Below are 23225 nucleotides of genomic sequence, written 5' to 3'. Positions count from 1 at the left end.
GTTGTAGAAAGCCTCCTCTTCTCCAGGCTAAACAACTCCACTTCCCTCAGCCTCTCCTCACAAGGCTTGTGCTCTAGACCCTTCACCAGCTTCCTTGCCTTTTTCTCAACATGCTCCAGCACCTCACTGTCATTCTTGGATTGAAGGGCCCAAAACTGCAATCAGTATTTGAGCTGCAACCTCGCCAGTGCCCAGTACAAGGAGATAATCCTTGCCCCAGCCCTTGCTGATCCAAGCCAGAATGCTGTTGGCCTTCTTGGCCACCTGGGCACACTGCCAGCTCATCTTCAGCTGGCTGTTGACCAACACCTCCAGCTCCTCTCCTGCTGGGCATTTTCCAGCCACTCTTTCCCCAGCCTGGAGCATTGTGTGGGGTCATCATTTCAGCTGCAGGAAGTCAGATGAGGAGTAAACTCTGCTGAGATGTCTCCAGCAGAGGTGTCAACCACATCACAGTATCACAGTATCACAGTATAACTAAGGTTGGAAGAGACCTCAAGGATCAGCAAGTCCAACCTGTCTCGATAGACCTCACGACTAGACCATGGCACCAAGTGCCACATCCAGTCCCCTCTTGAACACCTCCAGGGACGGTGACTCCACCACCTCCCTGGGCAGCACATTCCAATGATGAATGACTCGCTCAGTGAAGAACTTTCTCCTCACCTTGAGTCTAAACCTCCCCTGGCGCAGCTTGAGACTGTGTCCCCTTGTTCTGGTGCTGGTTGCCTGGCACATTGCTCCTACCAGGCAACACTGCCATTTGTAAAGGACAGGACCATTCTCATGATATGAGGTCCTGCAACACATCAGTGTCCTCTGAACCCTGGGCACAACAGCTCCTCTGGAGCTAGGACTCGCCAGCAACGCTGGGTCATTACCTGTGGTGTCTTGCTTGGTCACAAAGGATTCAGAAGGGGTGACGGCTGCCGGCCGAGGTAATCGTCTTGCAATGCATATCAGACACGACTGGAAATCTGCCCAAGCAGGAGGAGGAGACAGGACCAGGAAGATGAGAATCAGACATTACAATCACCATTCAACAGTTTCATTAAAATACCACCACCAGGCTTGATGGTCACGTCCTGCCCTGGCGGTGTTCACCTCAAGCAACCCTCTGGCCCTTCAAAGCAAATAGGCTCCGTCTAAACTCTCATAAAATTTGCTGGAATAGAAGTTTCCAGGGCTTGGAGAAATTAATTGTAAAGGCTCCTCAGATCTGCCAGCATGGTGCAATAAAAGTCAGCACTGAAAGCCAGCAACTCTCAGCTTCAGGCAAAGTCTTTGGTCATAAAATACCATAATTTATTCCTTCCAGTCATGATCTCCTGTGCAAACCGCAGTGGATTAATCCAGCTAATGCACAGGGAAAGAATGGCTGGGACACAGCAAGGAGAGTCAGGGCAGGAGAGCAGCAGCTCCCACAGTGCTGAGGGAACCCTGTCCTGAGATCTGCCTGCTGGGAGCTGGTTCAGTCCCAAAAAGTGCAGGCAGCACCGTGGTCTGGCAGCGGTGAAGGCACGAGCTGGGGTGGCAGGCACCCACATCACTTCTCTGGAAGGTCCTGCAGCCACTGGGCTTTGGTGGGTAATAAAATATTGCTCCTCCCTTAAGGAATACCAACTGTGAGTAGCCCCAGAGGGCCAAGGACCTGGGCTGGCTGGAGAGCATCAGCTCAGAAAGTAAGAAGGAGTGAGAAGCTGCAGGGAACTTCAGGTATCTCCCCTGTGCTGGGCGTTGTCTGTACCAGACCAGGAATAACCCATCCCACCAGACAGCCCTGTGAGCTGGTGGATGGTCATCCTCCTGCCCACACTGCCATTACCACTCCAGTCCTCCTCCTGCCTGCACTGCTATCCCTGACCCTAGTCTTCCTCCTGTTTGCCCTGACCACCTTGGTCCTCCTCCTCCCTGTACTGCCACCCCCACCCTGTTCCTTCTCCTGCCTGCTCTGCTATCCCCACCCCAGTCCTCCTCCTGCCTGCTCTGCTATCCACACCCCAGTCCTCCTCCTGCCAGCTCCACTATCCCCACTCCAGTCCTCCTCCTGCCTGCTCTGCTATCCACACCCCAGTCCTCCTGCTGCCTGTTCTACTATCCACACTCCAGTCCTCCTCCTGCCTGCTCTGCTATCCACACCCCAGTCCTCCTCCTGCCTGCTCTGCTATCCACACCCCAGTCCTCCTGCTGCCTGTTCTACTATCCACACTCCAGTCCTCCTCCTGCCTGCTCTGCTATCCACACCCCAGTGCTCCTCCTGCCTTTTCTACTATCCACACTCCAGTCCTCCTCCTGCCTGCTCTGCTATCCACACTCCAGTCCTCCTCCTGCCTGCTCTGCTATCCACACTCCAGTCCTCCTCCTGCCAGCTCCACTATCCCCACCCCAGTCCTTTTCCTGCCTGCACTGCTGTTCTCCTCTTGCTTGCCCTGACCGCCTTGGTCCTCCTCCTCCCTACACTGCCATCCCCATCCTATTCCTTCTCCTGCCTGCACTGCTGTTAGCCTATCCCATTCCTCCTGCCTGCACTTCCATCTCCATCTCAGTCCTCCTCCTCCCTGCACTGCTATCCCCGCGCTGGTCCTCCTGCCTGCACTGCGGCCCCCACCCCACTCCTCCTGCCTGCCTTACCCTTCCCACTCTGAATGCAGGAGCAGAAGCTGAGGATGCTGTCCCCTACCTTCTCCTTCCTCCTTGAAGGACTTGGGCTGGGAGACAGTGAAGCACTGCATGACCTCATAGCGCTGCCGAGCCTCCTGGTTCTCAGCGCCGGGCTCGTCCGGCGGCCGGATCAGCATCCTGCAGCTGAAGGTGTGACTGTTGCGCCTGGTTGCTTCTTGAGGCCAAGGAACTCCATTTACTGTGGATGGAGAAAGGAGCAGAAGACTTGGTAAGAGCTGCACCGTGCACACATCCCACCTGACTTCATAGAATCACACAATGTTCTGAGCAAGAAGGGACCTTTAAAGGTCATCGGGTCCAATCCCCCTGCAGCCAGCAGAGACATCTTCAACAAGAGCAGGATGCTCAGAGCCCTGTTCCAACCTGGGATGAGGTGCATCTAACACCTCTCTGGGTCACCTGGGACAATGTTTCACCACCCCCAACATAAACAATTTCTTCCTTATGTCTGATCTAAATCTCCCCTCTTTCAGTTTAACACCATCACTCCTTGTCCTGTCACAACAGGTCCTGATAAAAAGTCTGTCCCCAGCTTTCCTCTAGGCCCCTTTAAGTACTGGAAGGCTTCAAGATGGACTCTCTGGATCCTTCTTTTCTCCAGGCTGAACAACCCCAACTCTCTCAGGCTGTCCTCATAGGCTGTGGCCTCTTCTGGACCTGCTCCAACAGGTCCATGTCTCCTGTGATGAGGACCCCAACACCACAGATGGGATCTCACCAGAGCAGAGGAGCAGAATTCCCTCCCTCAACCTGCTGGCCACACTGCTTTGGGTGCAGCCCAGGATGCAGTTGGCTTCTGTGCTGTGAGTGCACATTGCCAGTTCCTGTCCAGCTTTCCACCCATCAGCAGCCCCAAGTCCTTCTCTACAGGGCTGCTCTCCATCCCTTCATCCCACAGCCTGGGCTGATACTGGGGCTGCCTCAACTCAGGTGCAGGACCTTGAACTTGATTGTGTTGGACTTCCCAAGGACCTCTCGGACAAGGGGACAGAAGGAAAAGCAATGGCCGGGGGGAAGGAAGCAGCTCTCTGATGAGGTCAGGCACGAGCCAAGAGCACAGCCAGGGTCAGAGCTGTCTTTGCCAGCCCTTAGGCCTCCTTTGGACCTGCTGAAGTCGCTGAGCCCCGGTGCACACTCCTACCCAGGCCCTAAGAGCAGCTGAGACCAGCACATTGACATGAGAGAACTCTCACTGACACTAATGAACTACTCCTTACATCACTGGTAGGTGCTATCATCTCCATCTTACGAGCAGGGAAACTGAGGCATGAGGTTTCTAAGACACTTCCAGAGCCTGGGAGGGCTCCTGCCTCTTGCTGCTGTGCTTGAATTCCCAGCAAAAGTGATGCTCATGGGACTGTTCCAGCAAGTCCAGCTCAGCATCTCCATAGAACTGTGGGGTGTTTTACCTTTGCTTCCTCCCCATTTCCAGGGTAAGTGAGCAGTGACACCTGGGACTGCAGCAGCAAAACCCTTCCCCTTTGATGTATTTTCTCTAACCAGGCTTTTCCAAAAGCCTCTGGGCACCAGTAGGCTGATATTTTTTATCTTTGTGGATATTTATATTCAACCCAAGTGATTTTGCCACCAGCAGATGATGAAGCTTTCATGTAACTTGATCTCCAAGAAGAGCTAAGGGGCTTGTAAGACTCAAGGAAAAAGAAAATATCCAGCCTTAAACTGGGTAACCACAGGGAAAAGATGATGCCTGAAGCTCTGTAGGTGTGTGCTCATAGACTTAGGTGGTTTAAGACATCATTGTATTTATCCAGAAGGAAGACAAGTGTGAATTTCAACAAAACACATCATTTGAAGTCAAGCTACTTGGAAAAGGCTCATCTGCCCCTGTGTTTCTCCAAAGGTGTGACAAGATGAAGGATCAGTGATGCCTCACCCACCTCATCCACCCAGAGGATGTTCATTTCCAGTCAATGAATAAAACCTCCTTCTTCAGTTGCTTCAAATACTCCACAAGTGCCTTCACCACGCAATGCTTGATGTCTCCAGAGGTCCCTTCCAACCCCCTACCACCCTGTGATTCTGTGATGCTTCCTCCCACCCTCACAACTACTCATTTTCCTGGCACGGGGAACAACCACCAGCTCATTGCTTGCACTGTGATCTCTTTTCACATGCCAAGGTGTGGCACATATCCATGCCAGACACTTGGGCTCTGAAATCAGTTGGGGACAACCCTCCTCCAGCTGGGAGGACATCCTAAATGAGCTGGGATAGGCCCAGTCTCTCTAAACAAAACATCTCAAAGTTCTCCTCCTTGTTTTCCTAAAGCTGCTATGTGTCCCCCTCACTTTAGGCAGATGAGTCAGGTCTGCCACCCACAAGCCAAAGGCAAAGGAAAAAATTGTCTTAGAAGATAAAGACATAGGGAAGGTGACCTGAATGCTTTTATCCACCATCTGCTTACAGAAAAATAGAATCCTGGTATCTCACCAAATCCAGGCATGATGGGGGCTGGAAGGAACCTCTGTAGATCACAGAGTTCAAAACCCCCCTGCTAAAGCAGGGTCACCCAGAGCAGGTTTCACAGGATCATGCCTTGGCAGGTTTGGAATCTCTGCAGTGAAGGAGACTCCACAACCTGTCTGGGGAGCCTCTTCCAAGGCTCTGGCATCCTTACAGGAAAGTTTTCCCTCCTGTTCAGATGGAACCTCCTGCATTCCAGTTTGTGGCCACTGTCCCTTGCCCTGTTGCTGGGCACCGCTGAAAAGAGTCTGGGCCCATGCTGTTGGCCCCTGCCCTTTAGATCTTGATGAGCATTAAGCAGACCCTCTCTCTGTTCTTCTCCAGGCCAAACACCCCAGGTCTCTCAGCCTTTCCTCCTCAGAGAAATGCTCCAGTCCCTTCAGCATCTCTGTAGCATCTCTTGGACTCTCTCCAGTAGTTCCTTGTTACTTTTGAGCTGGGCAGGCTAGAACTGGACCCAGGACCCCAGATATGGCCTCACTATGGCAGTGTAGCAGGGCAGGCAAACCTCCCTCAACCTGATGGCCCCAAGGTTCTTCATGCGCCCCAGGAGACCATTGGCCTTCTTGGCCAGAAGGGCACATTGTTGCCTCTTGGTGAACTCATCCCCCAGCACTCCCAGGTCCTTCTCTGTGAAGCTGTTTTCCATCAGGTCAACCTCTAACCTGTACCGGTGCATGAGGTTATTCCTGCTGAGACTCAGGACCCTACACTCACCCTTGTTGAACTTCATGAAGTTCCTCTTTGGCCAACTCTCAGCCTGTCCAGGTCTCACTGAATGGCAGCACAGCCTGATGGGGTGTCAGCCACCCCTCCCAGCAAAATCTCACTGGGCAAAGGTTTATGGATTGCTACCTGGCTTGAGTCTCTCTCTCTCAATTTGGCAGTAAACAACAACAGAAACAACGAGAGCCACAAAGTCCAGCCTGAGGCCAGCTAGACTGAATAATGCAGAGCAGCTCTTCTGACAGCCCTGTCCAACCAGCAGCTGACAGAAAACCGACTTCAAGGGTTTCTTACCTAGAGATTTTGGCAACAAGTTCTTGACAAACTCGGCGTGATCCCCCACGTGCAGGATGCTGTAGACACTGGTGTTCATCAGCTCCTCCTGGTTGTAACCCAGGTAGCTGGTCACGTTCTCGGAGACGAAGACGATCCTCCCTTCGCGGTTCACAACGAAGAAGAAGCCATCCAGGGCCTGGAGGGGGAACAAACCAGGGCAGTGTGTGGTAATGTGTCCCAGAGCAAGGCAGGGTGAAACATTTCACTGCCTCTCACACCTTGGCTTCGTCCTCACTCTGTATTATAGCAGTGATCAAATGACTCCACGTTTGCTTAAGCATAGAATCTCAGAATGGTTTGGATGGGAAGAACCCTTGAAGGTCATCTAACCCAATCCCCCCTGCAGTCAGCCTCTTCAACCAGATCAGGATGCTCAGAGTCCCATACAGCCTGGGATGGGGCTTCTACCACCTCTCTGGGAAACCTGGGCCAGGGTCTCACCACCATCTCCAAAATAATATTCTCTTTCTCTCTAGTCTGAATCTCCCACCTGTTAGTTTAAAACCACCACCCCTTGTCCTGTCACAACAGGTCCTGCTAAGAAGTCTCTCCCCAGCTTTCTTACAGGCTTCTTTAAATACTGGAAGGCTTCAAGAAGGCCTCTCTGAAGACTTCTTTTCTCTAGGCTGAACAACCCCAACTCTTTCACCCTGTCCTCAAGGCAGAGGGGTTCCAGCCTTTGGATTATTTTTGTGGCCTCCTCTGGACCTGTTCCAACAGGTCCATGTCTCTTCTGTGATGAGGACCCCAGAGTTGGACCCAACACTGCAGGTGGGGTCTCACCAGAGCAGAGGGGCAGAATCCCTTCCCTCAACCTGCCAGCCACACTGCTTTGGATGCAGCCCAGGATGCAGTTGGCACACTTCCAGGTCATGTCCAGCTTTTCCCCCACCAGTCCATCTCTCCAGGGCTGCTCTCCATCTCTTCATCACCCTGCCTGGGGCAATACTGGAGGTTGTCCTGACCCAGGCCCAGGTCCTTACACTTGGCCTTGATGAACCTCAGGAGATTCACATGGGCCCACTACTCAAAGCAGTACAGATCCCTCTGGAGGGATCCCATCCCTTGGGTGTGTCAACTGCACCACTCAGCTTGGTGTCCTCTATAAACTTGCTGAGGGTGCACTCAATCCCACTCTGTCATTGATGAAGATACTAAACAGCACCGTCCCAGTACTGAAGCCTGACTTGTGACTGATCTCCATCTGGACATCAAGCTACTGACCACTGCCCTCTGGATGTCACCATCCATCCCATCCCTCATCCACCAAACAGTCTATCTATGGAATTGCAGTGGTGTGATGCTTTAGCCCACACGCACCACAGGAATCCATATCTCTAGTCTGCAACCTCCTCTCCTGAGGACATCCCTGACACTAAGAACCGTGCCAGGGGAGGAGAAACAATCCTTTTCCAAGGGTCAGAGCAGTCAGGAAGCCTCTAATTTGGCCAACTGCTGAAATTAAGAATCTGCCTGATTTGCTTAATTACAGCTCAGGAACGACAGAGCCTCTTTGGCGTGCAGAGGGCAGGGGTTTGTCGTGCAAGTGGCACATCAGCCCTGCCATCGAATGCAGGACGACAGGCGTGACTCAGACCCACCCATACCACACGGGGAAAGCTGCTTGTTTTAATGAGGACATCACCAAGGTTTTTAATTCACTGCCATGGTGTGGAGAGGAGAATGCTTTCTGGTGCTGGAAAGAGCTCAGAGCTGCAGAGTCCTTCTGAGGAGCCCTTGGGCAGGCGAATCGCTGCTTTACGCGCTCCCAAGCGTGGATCACCTGAAATGTTTCATCTAGGTGGTATCTCCTTTTTCTAGTGTCTCATTTCTACTTATCCTTCTCATCAACAGCAAGCTCCAGTGGACCATGATCCTGCAACTAGACAGGCTCACAGTATCATAGAATTGTTCTGGTGAGAAGAGACCTTTAAGATCATTGAGTCCAATTGTTAACCCAGCACAGCCAAGTTCACCACTAAACCACGTCCCTCAGCAGCACATCCCCTTGTCTTTTCAATCCCTCCAGGGATGGTGACTCCACCACTTCCCTAGGCAGCCTGGTCCAGGGCTTGACAACCCTTTAGGGTAAGAAATTTTTCCTCATGTCCAACCTAAACCAACTCTGGAACAGTTGTTGGTCAGAGTCTTGCAGGGGAGGGGGATAGGGAGGGATTGGAACTGTTGTGGGGATCAGAGAGTTTTGAGAAGGGGGCAGAGGGAGGGATTACATCTGTTCCAGGGATCAGATGGTTATGGGAACTGTTTTGTTCTCCATTTTCCCATTAGAATTCCTTTAACCAGAAACTCTCCCTGCCTGCATGGCATGGGGAGGGAGTGCAGGAGCACCAGGAACTGGCACCACAGAGATGCAAAAGCACAACAGACACCCAAATCAGATCCAACAAGCCCTGAAGGGCACCAAGCCATCCTCAGGCTTTAGGCACCCTGAGCTGTGAGGGCAGTCATAGAGGATGACTTCCCTGGGGAACAGGAGAAACAGCCCCTTGGCAAGGGGAGGCAGGAGAGATGGATCTATGCAAGACTCACAGTCACAGCCCCACACATAAAGCAGCACTGACCCCTGCAACTCTGGGCACCACCCTTCCACCCTGGGGCTTTACCTGATCCCAACCCCACCATGTTCCCATGCATCCCACTGCAGCCCCACAGAGGGCTCCTCCAGGACACAGGGTCTGACAGCAGGGTGTCTCATTGCACAGGCTCTCCCTGCCTTAAGCAGAGGTAAGAATGCTGTGGGGCACTGCCTAAAAGGTCTCACAGAAATCCAGGTAGATGACATCCACAGATCTTCCCTTGACCACTGATCCCAGAACCACAGAATGATTGATTTGTTTAGATTAGAATAAACACTTGAAGATCATCAAGTCCTACTTAAACTCATGAGAGCAGAGCAGAGGGGCAGAATCCCCTCCCTTGACCTGATACCCATGCTGCTTTGGGTGCAGTCTAGGAGACAGTTGGCTCCTGGGCTGCAAGTGCACATTGCTGGGTCCTGTCCAGCTTTTCATCCACCAGGTCCTTCTCTGCAGGGCTGCTCTCAATCCCCTCATCCCCCAGACAGTACTGACAGTGAGAGGTGCCCCAACCCAGGTGAAGGACTTTGCACTGACCACAACCCTCTGAGCTCTCTCTCTCAGCCAGTTCTCAATCCACCTCACTGTCCACTCCTCTAACCCACACCTCCTAAGCCTGCCTATGAGGATGCTGTGGGAGATGGTGTCGAAAGCCTTGCTGAAGTCAAGGGGACAACATCCACTGCTCTCCTCTCATCTATCCATTTGGGTTCTTTGTGCACTTAAAAAGGAAAAAGAAACAAAAAATCCTGTAGCAGAGAGAAATCTCTTGTCAAAATTGTTCTGGCAGATTTGCTGTAATTTTCCTTCTTCCCAGCTGTTGCCAAGACAACCAGCCTTCCCACTCTGGGCACCCAAAAAAAAAGGCCCAGCCTGGATAGTAAACCCCTCCTAGACCTTTCTCCCCAGGTGATGCTGATTTTGGGGTGCAGGGCAGCAGAGAAGGGGCAGAGGAGCTTCGAGGCAGCAGCCAATGGGGGGACAGCCTGCATACCTCCCTCACATCCTTCATTCCTCCAGCAGCAACACTGAGCATTTATCCATGGTTTTAATTGTTTCCATGGAGGGTGCAGAGATACTGGCCAAGGTTGCCCAGAAAAGTGGTAGATGCCTCATCCCTGGAACCACTCCAGGCCAGGCTGGGGGTCTGAGCAACCTGACTTAGTTGAAGATGTCCCTGCTGGGGGTTTAGACTAGATGACTTTTAAAGGTTACTTCCAACTCAAAAGATTCTGTGAGTCTGTGGAGGTCTTGTTTGTGTGCACCCACATCTACATGGCTTTGAAACCCCTTCAGGGATGGGCACTCCACCACTGCCCTGGGCAGCCTGGTCCAGGCCTTGGCAAACCTCTCAGGGAAGAAACTCTTTGCCATGTCCAAGTTAAACCTTCCATGGTTGCAACTTGAGGCTGTTTCTTCTTGTCCTTTCTCTTGTTCCTCAGGAGAGGAGACCAACCCCCACTTTGGCCCAACCTCTGAACTCAGGGAGTTGTAGAGAGTGAGAAGGTCTCCCCCGAGCCTCCTTTTCTCCAGGCTCAACAACCCCATATCCCTCAGCTGCCCCTCACAAGCCTTGCAGTGCCCTGGCACTGTTCAGTGTGTGTACACAGAAACTGGGAGCCTCTTCCTCTTCCCACCTTATTTTCCAGAGGACAGGAGGGTTCAAACCGATTCAAAACCACCCACCACATCCTCTAACTCACCTTCAAATAGGGCTGGGGCTTTGGTTTGCTCCCTATTTAGAGGCAGCCCAATATTTAACGGTGCTATTATGAAGATGCCCAGAACAGCTTCAACTTAAAGGAAGTCCAAGCTCCATCAGGCTTGGGTAAGACTCATGTTCCAAATCATTCACTGAAGCAAAGGACTAAAATCAGCCTACAGCATCACAGTATCACCAAGGTTGGAAGAGACCTCAAAGATCATCGAGTCCAACCTGTCACCACAGACCTCCTGACTAGACCATGGCACCAAGTCAAATCCCCTCTTGAACACCTACAGGGACAGTGACTCCACCACCTCCCTGGGCAGCCCATTCCAGTGGCGAACGATTCTCTCAGTGAAGAACTTTCTCCTCACCTCGAGCCTAAACTTCCCCTGGCACAGCTTGAGACTGTGTCCTCTTGTTCTGGTGCTGGTTACTAGAGAGAAGAGACCAACCCCTTCCTGGCTACAACCACCCTTCAGGTAGTTGTAGAGAGCAATAAGGTCTCCCCTAAGCCTCCTCCTCTCCAGGCTAAACAATTCCAGCTCCCTCAGCCTCTCCCCATAGGGCTGCGCTCAAGGCCGCTCATGACTTCCAATGCAGGCCAGGGACACCATCAGGCTTAGAGCACCCCAACTGCTTCCTCCTCTTTGTTTCATGTTCTTGGTGCACTGCTTTGCTTTGGGCAGTAACAGGAACCTGGCAGCATCCTCAAGAGTATTTTAGCACCTACCTCCAGAAGCAGAGGTCCCAGAGACTCCTTCTCAATCACCCCTTGGCTGCTGGATGAGATGTCAGACTTCTGGACTTCATCATCAGCTGTTTTCTCTGTAAAAAAGGAAAAGGGACATTTCAGGCAAGAAAAAAAAGAAAAAGTAATTTTACTACTGAATTATTAGCAACAATAAACAAAACACTCAGCAGACAGGCAATGGGTGATGCACATGAAAAGACTTCCAGGATTTTCATTTCCTTCCTCAGTCTCGTGAAGACAGAATGTAATTTCTAATTGTTTATTAATGATTATAAAAGAAAGGCACTAATTAGATAGCAATCTACCACAAGCAGGAAGGAAAACCCCATCGTAGGCAGAAGGCTGCAGAAAGAGGCATCCAAAGTCAACATTTTGAAAAGGAAATGGGATATCCAGTGTGACACAAGCTGCACTATTCCATCTGGAACTCCTCGGACAAGGCTTCAAGGAATAACTGCTGGGAGGAATTCACAGAGGATAGGCTGTGCCAGAGGAAACCTGCCAGAGAAAAGAAGAGCAGCTCCTGCCACTGATCACAGAATCCCAGCATGAAGGGGTCTGGAAGGAACCTCTGGGGATCATCTAGACCAACACACCTGCTAAAGCAGTCACTGAGATGTTGGTTGACAGATGAGCCAGCAGTGTGCCCAGGTAGCCAAGAAGGTGACAGCATCCTGGCTTAGATCAGCAACAGCATGGCCAGCAGGACTAGTGCTGGGATTGCCCCCTATGCTGAACACTGATGAGGCTGCACCTTGAATACTGGGATCAGTTTTGGGCCCCTCACTCCAAGAAGCACACTGAGGTGCTGCAGCATGTCCAAAGATGGGCAATGAAGTGCCCTTCCAGATGACCTTTAAAGGCCCTTCCCACCCAAACCATTTCATGCTTCAATGCTTTCTCAGGATGAATATCCATTAAGCTTGAACAGCATTGTGCATCTTGAAGGTGCAAGCCAAGAGCTTTGTAGGATTGCTGGAGGTTTCTAGGACTGCTGGAGGTTTAGTGCTCATCTGTCTTGACACTGCTCTCCATTTCTGATCATCCCAGCACCAAGGGAGATAGTTCCCCACCTCATCTGTCAGCAAAAGCTAGATTGCATTTGCTGTTTTGCAGCTCGTCGGACACAAGGTTTATTACTCAGCATCAAATCGTGTTTGCACCCAGCACCCTCTCACCCAGCAGCTCTTTGCTCTTCACAAAGTCAATCAACCAAAAATGGCAGTCTCTTCACCTCTGCAGGAACAGCCACAAACCAAAAGGCAACACAAACCCCATTTCAAGCATGTGTGCACAGGTTTTGGATGCTCAAGCAATGGGCTGGCTTCAACTCTGACCCCTGCATCCAGCTTTGGACCCCCTTGGGCAGCTCACCTCATCTCCACGGATCTCAGTTTCCCCTGTTTCAAGCAGAAACCAGAATTCATCCCACCCAATTTCCTCCAACCCAGCAGCACTGCATGGTTAAATGCTGGGGATGCTGCTACATGCCATATGAATGCTCACAATCCCAAAGTCACCACAGACCCATAAGACAGACAATTGTTCTGGGATTGGTTGGAAGAGACCTTTAAGATCATTGTGTCCAACTGTTAACCCAGCACTCACTGCAAGGTCACCACTAAACCATATCTCTCAGCATTACTTCTCCATGGCTTTTTAATCTCTTCAGGGATAGTGAGTCCACCACTTCCCTGGGCAGCCTTGTCTAGAGCTTGACACCCTTTCCACAAAGAAATTGTTCCTTGTGTCCAACCTAAAACTCCTCTGGTGCAACTTGAGGCTATTTCCTCTTATCCTATCATTTGTTCCTTGGACTGATCCCCACCTCACTTCAGCCTCCTTTCAGGGAGTTGTAGAGTGTGAGGCAGTCTCTCCTGAGCCTCCTTTTCTCCAGGCTAAATAATCACAGATCCCTCATCTGCTCCTCACAAGACCTGTGTTCTGGACCCTTCACCAGCTTTGTTGCCCTTCTCTAGACATGCTCTAGCACCTCAGTGTGCTTCATGGAGTTAGTGGTCCCAAACTGAACCCAGTATTCGAGGTGTGGCCTCACCAGTGCTGAGTACAGTGTGACAATCACAACCCTGGTGTTTCCTCAGCTCACCAGGGCTAGCTTCAACCTATATTGCTTTCACACCCCATCATGGTTCACCAGCTGGTAGTTTTCTCTTGCAGGACTCCTGATGGACCTCCAAAAGTACATCTGTCCAAGCCTCTAGAGGAAGGGCATCATGCACCATTAGTGTATGACAGCATCAGGAGTAAAGATGAAGATCTAAGTCACCTGCCCCTGCTCTGATCAGCAAACATCATTTTCTTTGCCAAACTCTGTTTTTCTGCTTCTGATGACAGCCTTGAGCAGCGGTGAGGAGCGCAGAGCAAAGAGTGCTGCCGCTGAAGCAGAAGGAAAGGGGTGTACTGCTTTGTGTCTTCACACCTTTTGAGTTAAACATTCATGGTGTCAAGATGTCTTCAGTGAAAAAGGCTGCTTGTCTGAACAATGGCAGGAGAAATTATACGGTGCTGAGTGATGCAAAATTAATGAGCACTGAAGGCTGACAGGAAAGAACAGGCACAAGGAGCCAGGACTTCGCTAGAGTCGACGTTGAGATCAAGCAGGTGTAACATCTCCATCTTGCTGGGGGAAGGAAGAAAGGGGGGGAAAGACTCCTACCACAAATGTGGAGAATTTAATTTGTTCCAAACCTCTGCCAACTCTGCAGAGCCAAAGCTGCAGAGATAAGAAAGGGCTACATGAATTTCCTCTCCAGATTTAATTCAGCCCTGGCACGGCCTTCGTCCTCCCGCATGCATTGCAGCACCATTGTAATGATGTGACTTAATTCTGCCACTCTACTCTGCTCTGGTGAGACATCACCTGGAGAACTGTGTCCAGCTCTGAAGCTCTCAGAACAGCAGAGACACTGACCTGTTGGAGTGGATCCAGAGGAGACCACAGAAATACTCAGAGGGCTGGAACCACTCTGCTGTGAAGACAGGTTGAGAGAGCTGGGAGAGAAGACTCCAAGAAAACCTTTCTGCAGTCTTTCAGTACTTAAGGGGGGCAGTAAGAAAGCTGGGGACAGGCTGTTTGGCAGGGCCTGTTGTGACAGGACAAGGGGTGATGGTTTCAAACTGAAAGGGGAAACTCAGTCTAGATTGAAGGAAGAAATTGTTTAACCTGAAAGTGCTGATGCACAGCCCAGACTGCTCAGAGAGGGGGTAGATGCCTCATCCCTGAAGACACTCAGTTTCAGGTTGGACAGGGCTCTGAGCTATCTGCTCTAGTTGAAGATGTCTCTGCTGACTGCAGGAGTGTTGCACTGGATGACCTTTAAAGGTCCTTCCCCACCCAAATTATTGCATGGGTCTAATTTTGCAAAGAATTATTAGACTCATTTCTCAAGATGTAGAATCCTGAAGCCTTGGTAGGCTGCACACTAAAGTCCATGAGAAGTTACTTTAAAAAAATCCACCTGTGGATCCTGCTAAACCAGCTCACATGGTGCAGGCATGTCAAAGATGTGAGCTGCACCAGCAAGGAGACGTCTGCCACAGCGTGCAGACAATGAACAGCCTGAGCACAGCGAGGAGGAAACTGATGCTTCCCATGCAAGGAGTTGAATGTCCCCCACGGCCTGGTTCCTCCAAACCTGACTTTCTCACACCTCCCATCTGTCTCTCCTCAGTGTCTCTCCTCACCTGAGCTGTCAATCTGCAGCTCTTGAGGGGATGGCTTTGCTTTCTCTACTACACCAAAGGGATCTGTCACAGGTAAAGGCAAACTTCATGTGCACTGTAAATCACAGAACCATGGAGTCATTTAGGTTCAAAGAGACATTTAAGATTGTCAAGTCCAACCATTAACCTGGTACTGCCAGGTCACCACTAAACCATGTGCCTCAGCAACACATCTACACAGCTTTCCAATCCTTTCAGGGATGGGGACTCTACCACTGCCCTGGGCAGCCTGTTACAGGGCTGGACAACCCTTTAGGGGAAGAAGTTGATTGTCATGTCCAACCTAAACCTCCCCTGCTGCAACCTGAGGCTGTTTTCTCCTGTCCTGCCGCTTGTTCCTTGGAAGAAGAGAGCAACCCCTATCTGGCTCAAACCTCCTTTCAGGGAGGTGTAAAGAGCCAGAAGGTCTCCCCTGAGCCTCCTTTTCTCCAGGCTAAGCAACCCCAGGTCCCTCAGCTGCTCCTCACAAGATTTGTGCTCTAGACCCTTCAACAGCTTCATTGTCTTCCTTTGGACACTCCAACACCTCAATGTTCTTCTTGGAGTGAGGGGCCCAAAATGAACCCAGTGTACAGGGGGATGATCCCTGCCCTACTCCTGCTGGCCACACTATTGCTGATCCAAGCCGGGATGCTCTTTGCCCTCTTGGCCACATGGGCACACTGCTGGCTGAAATGATCAAAGGGGTGACTGTAGCACATATGTTTGGAGGTGCAAGTTCCACCTGCAGGCTTTCTATGCTTCCCTATGAGGATGCTGTGGAAGGTAGTGTCAAAAGCCTTGCTGAAGACAAGCTTAGTGGAGGCAAACCCTACTGGGATTCCATCCCAAGGTTAGAAGAATATCAAAACATGTTCTGTCCATTTCTGTGAAGGGTAAGAAGGAAAAGGGCTGTAATGAAAGGGGTGAGTTTTTCCTCCTACTTTCCTGCTTCTCTTAAAAATGAGACTGAATCATGGAGATAAAAAGAAAGAAAAAGAGGAACAAAAAAAATCTAATCCAGCAGAGCAGAAGGCAAGAGGAGGAGTGATTTCTACAGGTGGTTTATGACTCTCCACATGATCCACACGCCTGTTCCATCCTATCAGATCCCCTCCTTACGGCGAGGTGCTAAAGGATTTATTAGTTCTTGACAGTGTGAGATGTTTAAAAGCTTGAGGATGCAATAACCAAATGTTCACTTGTTAAAGCGAAGGCGCCGCTCGGAGAGGTCTCGGCAGCTCTTCGCAGGCTCCCCTTCCCCTAGGTCTATTTTTAAGCTGCCAGATAGATTAAAACTGTCAGAGCAGGGATGAGAATTTTATTGACGTGCTTTGTAGGTGGTAGGGCTCTATAAAATAAACATACAGAGAGGATGCTCCCTGGTGCTGCTGCACAGGCCGAGATTTTTATAGCCCTGAACTGGGGGAGTTGGTATCTGAAATCAATCTCCGATATAAAACAGGTCCCGGAGGATATGGAGAGGGAGACTCCTCACAGCCATCTGCAGGGACGCGATCCGCTTAACGCCGCGCGATGAAACCGGACCACGGGGGACGGGAGGGCGTGAAATTCCCCCACTCCCTGCCAACAAACCTGTCAGCCCTCATGCACGGGGTGCAATTAATTACTCTGCTAATGGGGAGGTCTTAATTAGGGGCAGCGCACAGGACGGAACGTGGGGCAGGAGACCTATGTGGATGAAGGGGAAACAAAGTAAGGACTTAGCCTCAAATCATGCTTGACCAATTTGATGGTCTCCTGCAGTGGTGTGAATGGCTGGGGAGATGGGGGCAGAGCAGTGGATGTTGTCTACCCCAACCAAAGCAAGGCTTTTGATGCCGTCTCCTACAACATTCTCATGGGAAAGCTTAGGAAGTGTGGGTTGGATGAGTTGACAGTGAGGCAGGTTGAGAGCTAGCTGAACAACAGAGCTTGGAGGGTAGTGATCAGCATTACAGGGTCTAGTTAAAGCTTGTGATGCTCCCCAGGGGTAAGGACTGGGTCCAGTCTTGTTCAACATCTTTATCAAAGACCTGGATGAAGCAGTGGAGTGGATCCTCTGCAAGTTTGCTGATGATGCTGTGGCTGTGCTGCCATTCAGCGAGACCTGGACAGGATAGAGAGTTGGCCAAAGAGAAGCCTCATGAAGTTCCACAATAGCAAGGGTAAGGTCCTGCACCTAGGGAGGAATAACCCCATGTATCAGTACAAGTTGGGGGCTGACCTGCTGGAAAGCAGCTTTGTGGAAAAAGACCTGGGAATCCTGGTGGACAACAAAATGACCACGAGCCAGAAATGTGCTCTTATGTCCAAGGCCAATGATCTCCTGGAGCACACAATGAAGAGTGTGGCCAGCTGGTGAAGAGAATTTTCCTTCCCCCTGTGCTCTGCTCTGTTGGGTCCACATCTAGAGCATTGTGTCCTCAGGTAAAGAGAGACAAGGAACTACTGGAGAGAGTCCATCAGAGGCTACAAAGGAGCTGAGAGACCTGGCGCTGTTTAGCCTGGAGCAGAGCAGCCTGAGAGGGGATCTTCTCGATGCAGATCAATCTCTAAAGGGCAGTGGGCAAGAGCAATCAGGCCAGACTCTTTTCATCGGTGTCCAGCAACAGGACAAGGGGCAACAGGAACAAACTGGAACCAGGAGGTTCCACCTGAATGAGGAGAAACTTCTTTCCTGTAAGGGCATTAAGCCCCAGACTAGACTGCCCAGAAAGGTTGTGGAGTCTCCTCTGGGTAGATTCTGGACTTGCCTGTACATGATCCTGGGCAACTTGCTGTGGGTGATCCTGCTGTATCAGGGAGGTTGAATGAGATGATCCCAAGAGGTGCCCTTCCAACTCCCAGCATGCTGGGATTTGGTGAGTGTGGCACTTGCCCCACCTCTGCACTGCAGAATTTGCTGCCATGGACAGAGATCCAGCTCTCGAGGCACTTTCCATGACCAAAACATTCAGATTTATAGAGATGAGAGGTCAGGAGAGATTATTAGACTGGCTAATCTGACTGCTTGATTATCATGGAGCCATCAAAGTTCATCCACTTCCACTACCACAAGCCCTGAAGTTCTGTTTGGCCCAAACCTGACGCAACCCACCGCTTCACTTGGCAGCTGGCTCCCAAAGCAATCACCCTCCCAGTTGTCACTCTGGGCTCGAGTCCTAATTTCTTTTTGTCTGGCTTCAGCTTTGAGTCATTCTCTGTTATGCTGGATTAAAAACCCTCTCCAGTAGCCAGCATTTTCTGTTCTTGTTAGTGTTTATGGTGTCATCACCATGTCCCCACTCCTGTTTTTTCCCCCCAGATACACTCAGCACAGCTCTTCATTCTACCAAGCTGCAAGACATTTTCTCCAGCCCCTGGATCATTTTCGTGGCCCTTCTCTCTGCCTCCTCTGGGTTTTATAACCTTCTTTCAGTGTGGATACCATGCCTGAACTCCAGTTTTGTCCCACCAGCATCACCCAGGAGAGCACCACCTTGCTTTTCATCACATCTCAAGTTCACATAGACTGCCTTCAATGCCAGGATCTCCAGACCTAGCACCATTTCCCAGGATAAGACCCACTCAACACTCCAGTATTTCCACCCTGTACTGGTCTAGCAATGATTTGTTGTGTTCTTCCACATCCAGGAAGATGCTGAACAGCACCAAGATCTAGCAGAGGCTCCCATGAAGCTCCATGAAACTCAATTTTGAGAATAAAGATGTTTCATCAGGATGAAGAGAGGTCACTAGTGGTGTTCCTACGGCACCTGTGATAGGGTATCCATGTGGAGAGAAAATACACACCAACTGTGTACACACCAACAAGGCTGACTCCTTCAAATGAAAGAGGACCAAATGGCAGAGAAACTAAGCAACTGCACTGTGCAGATTTCTCCCTCATTCCACAACTTGCAGGTCATGCACTCATCAACCAGGAACATGAGCTTTGGCTGCAAGTTGTGGATGACTTAATGGAGGTGACAAGAGGAGACAACTGTTACCTCCAGTGTATCAGAAGCGGTATCACCAACAATCTGGTAAGATCTGGTAAGAAAAAACATATTGTCTGGAAGCAACTCACTCAAGAGAAGTGAAGTTCACTTAGAAGAAGTCCAGAAAAGAGCTGTTGCCTTGATTAAAGGCAAAGGTGTAGCTACCTGATAGCAAGATTCTAGGGAGAGCTTGGTTTGTTGGACAAGTTGAGTGAGGGTAGAGAACAAGAGACATGACTTCATAAAAAGAAATAGGGAAGGGCAGCAATTGCTAAACAGAAGGAAGAATAAACCAGATTAAAGGGCAGCACTGGCACAGAAATTATCTGAAACTCATTTCTACCACCACCAAGCAGGTGTTTTTGTTTTCTTTAGGATCTCAGAAGCATTCCTGGAAGGATGAAGTTAAACAGTTAAAAGGATTGGGTCTGTTTGAACTCTGTTTATCTTGGATCAGCCTCACACTTGAAGACTTTCAGTGAGCACCCACTGAAGCCAAGGAGAAATTCCCCCTCCCTTCTGATGTCTAATCTGGCCTCCAGGGTTTGGGTGTTTCCCTTTCTCTGTAGCCCTCAAAGATATGGTGGAAAACTGGCTGCTGAGACAGGATGAAAGCTGCGTGCATCCCTCCCTCTACCAGCACAAGCAGCTCCACCGGGGTTAATCCAACCACCAGATCTGGGATGAAGAAGGAGCTTTCATCTCCAGCACCAGCCAATGCTCAGTGACAAGGCTGCTGGCTGAGGAGGTCCTTCCTGAGCTCAGGGATGAAAGGTGGAGGAACCCAGAGTCTGCAAAACACAGCTCTGAGGTAAAAGCAAAGCTCCCCTTTCCTGACCTTCCTTGAAGCGACCCAAACCAGGATAACTTCGATAAAGTCAATGCATTTAAAGAGGAGACAACAGCACCAGGCTGACAGTTGTAGCCTGAAGAGATTCCCCTCTAATTTTAGATTTGACACAAACCTTAATGTGGTTTTTGTTAATTAATTTCAAAAAATAATAACAACAAAAAAAATCCTTTAATTAAGGTAAACCCCTTAAAGCACTTTTCATTTACTCTATTTCCAGGAGACATTTCCACTGAGATTGCTCCTCAGATGCCACTCTGCTGCTTGCTTTTGTTCTTCAGTCAAACCTGAACTGTTAGACCCAAACTTCTTGCTTGCAATACACTGCTGGCCTTGAAATCGAGGCTGGCTTCTTGCTTCTTGAGCCTTCACTTGAATGATTTTCCAACCAGTGAGGTTTTCATCTCTTGGACTATGTGAAAACTCTACACTTCGCTCTTCTGTTGCATGAAAAGTCCACTGAAGGACCTCTGTGTTGACTCAACACAAAAAAGCTATCAAAATGATGCCTGAATTCTCTGAATCTAGTCGTTTCAGTTTATCTCAATCTCTGTATGCAAGGCAGAAAGGCAGCAGCGATGGCATGATGCCACCCTGCCCTCCTGGCAGCAACACCCACATTGGGAAGCTCTCCAGGACACCAAGGAAGGAGCTCAGATGTGATAGGGCAATGCAGAGTCTAGACCACTGGAGACCTTTCCCCTTTGGCTTCCCTGATGTCAATCTGTACTTGGTAGACGGCCACTGGTTCCCACCCTTAACCTGATCCACCTGCATGGCCAACACAGCATCACATCTAGGTGACCACTACATACCGTGTCCAGCTCTGGGATACCAGTATAACACAAACAAGTGTGCTCAGGGCTGGAGCACTGACCATGAAACCAGAGGCCAAGGGAAGGGGTTTGCTTAGCCTAGAGAAGAGATGGCCTTGGAGCACCTGATAGCAGTCTATCCATGCCTACAAGAAGTATGGGGGCGATGGAGCCAGGCTCTTCACTGAGATGCATGGTGAGAAGATGAGAAGCAATGGGTGCAAGTGAAGCAAGAGACATCCAGGTGGGATAGGAGGAAGTTTTTGTTCATCATGAGGCCAGCAAAACATTGTAGAAGTTTGCCCACAGCACTCATGCTTCTCCCTGCATGGGGACTTCCAAAGGGTAGCCCAGCAACCCAGGCTGATCCTAGACCCCACCCTGCTTGTCAAACTGTATCCAAACAGAAAAAGAAATGCCTGAAGGTGTTAACTACATTATCCTGGCAAAACAAAGCCAAGTGAGGGAGAAGTTCTCAAAGGCTCCCTCCATTCCTGCACTGGAGATGTCCAGCTCCTTTAACAAACTCAGCAATATGGACTTGGGGTAGATACTTCCTCAAAGCTAATGAAAACCCATGTAGAGCTCTATCCCTAGGGGCTGCAGACACAAAACCCTGTTGACTGAGGCTAACATGGGAGGCTGGATCTGGGCAGAAGAAACCAGCTGAAAGCCTTTAATTACTCAGCACTGGGCTCCTCTGCTTTGGGGCAAACCCCGCCAAGGGGCCTCAGCTCTGCGCCTTGCTTCCACACACGGCACGCAATGACTCGCTTTGTGGCTTTATGGCAGTAATCTGATGCTCTTTAATAATGTCCCACATCACTCAGCTGCTGGGACTAGAAGGGGGTCTTAGCTCAGGGCCTGAGGACAAATTCTCCTCCTCTCCTCCTCCCAAAACCTCACGCTGCTGTCACAGGCTGTGAGGAGAAACCTCTTCCCAGGCCACCACGACACCATTTTCTGACCACAGCTAAACACAAAGCCAAGGCTATTTTGTCCTCTTTGTACAGCTCGCCATGTGCTGCCATTCCCAAACCCACAATGAAACTCAGCATTCGTTCGAAGAGGCTTCCATACATCCCACTGAGGACCCAGAACCTCTCTGCTAGAAGCTGGACATGTCCGTCACAAAATAAATTCAGGGCCACATCTAAGCATATGACAAGACAGCAGGGAAACTTAATTAAAGGAAAGCTACTGACAGCCCTCTGATCGTATGCAACAGAGCGGCCAAAATCAATAATCATTTCATCCACTTCACTTACCCTGCTGCATTCACCCAAAAGGAAAATGACTTCCCCCAAGTAGGTTAACTTCAGATAGGGGTGGTGGGGTGGTGGTGTTCTGAATCACAGAATCATAGACTCATGGAATAGTTTGGCTTGGAAGGGACCTCTAAAGGTCACCTAGTCCAACCCTCCTGCAGTGAGCAGGGACATCTTCAACTGCATCAGGTTGTTCAGAGCCTCATCCAACCTGTGCTATATGGGAAAGTGTGTGGGTTGGAAAGGACCTCCAAAGGTCATCTAGTCCAAGCCCCTCTGCAGTAAGCAGGGACATCCTCCACTAGAAAAGGCTGCCCAGAGCCCTGTTGAGCCTCAATTTGAGCCTCCATGGATGGGGCCTCAACTACCTCCCTGGGCAACCTGTTCCAGCATTCTACTACCCTCATGGGGAAGAACTTATTCCTAACATCCAATCTAAATCTACTCTTCTCTAATTTCCAACTATTGCCCCTCATCCTGTCACTACAGGCCTTTGTAAACAGAGCCATTGTGCCTCATGCTCTGCTGTGTTCCAGGCATTCCAACTTGTCCATCTTGCCCAGCTCCGTCATCTTTGGCACAAACTAGGCTACCCGACGTGCTGTGGGAAAGGCTGCAGGTATTCCTTGACGGACTTTTCACTTTCCAGCTCTTGAGCTGTTCAACCTCCTGAAGTTTAATAAGGCCAAGTGCAAGGTCCTACCCCTGGGCCAGTGCAACCCCCAATATAAGCACAGGCTGTGGGATGAAGGGATGGAGAGCAGCCCTGTGGAGAAGGACTTGGGGGAACCGGTGGGTGAAAAGCTGGACATAAACCAGTAATGTGTGCTTGCAGCCCAGAAGGTGAAGTGATGGAGTTGCCCTTTATGTGAGAGAGCAACTGGAATGTATTGAGCTCTGCCTGGGGAAGAAGAAGAACAAGTTGAAAGTGTGTGGGTAAGAATTAAGGGATTGGCTAATATGGGTGACATTGCAGTGGGTTTTTACTGTAGGCCAACTGACCAGGAAGAGGAAGTTGATGAGGCGTTCTACAGACGGCTGAAATCTGCCTCGCCATCACATGTCCTGATTATCATGGGAGACTTCAACCACCCTGATACTTGCTGGAAGGACAACACAGCGAGGCACCAACAGGAAGTTCCTACAGTGCACTGATGATAACTTTGCGACACAGGTGGTAGAGGACCCTACGAAGAGAGCTGTGCTGCTGGGCCTTGTACTAATAACCAAGGAAGGTCTAGTCAGGGACATGAAGGTTGGATGCAGCCTTGGCTGATGTGACCATGAGATGGTGGACCACAT

The 23225-nt window shown here is 50.3% G+C and overlaps 1 protein-coding gene across 5 annotated transcripts in view; it reads right to left on the bottom strand.

Annotated features, from left to right (window-relative positions):
- The window catches only part of NCOA1 (nuclear receptor coactivator 1), a 206760-nt gene that overhangs the window by 32354 nt on the left and 151181 nt on the right, over positions 1-23225 (bottom strand). For all 5 annotated transcript variants that reach the window (XM_054179758.1, XM_054179760.1, XM_054179762.1 and 2 more), the window contains 4 exons: positions 11264-11358; positions 6187-6364; positions 2681-2860; positions 882-977 (listed from right to left, as the gene is read on the bottom strand). In XM_054179758.1, the coding sequence (XP_054035733.1) occupies positions 882-977; positions 2681-2860; positions 6187-6364; positions 11264-11358 (549 nt within the window). The remainder of the gene's footprint in view (positions 1-881; positions 978-2680; positions 2861-6186; positions 6365-11263; positions 11359-23225) is intronic.

The sequence above is a fragment of the Dryobates pubescens genome, chromosome 3, assembly GCF_014839835.1.
Source record: "Dryobates pubescens isolate bDryPub1 chromosome 3, bDryPub1.pri, whole genome shotgun sequence".
Lineage (NCBI taxonomy): Eukaryota > Metazoa > Chordata > Aves > Piciformes > Picidae > Dryobates > Dryobates pubescens.
The sequence above is the reverse complement of the archived record's forward strand: the minus strand, read 5'-3'. Positions and strand labels throughout refer to the sequence as shown.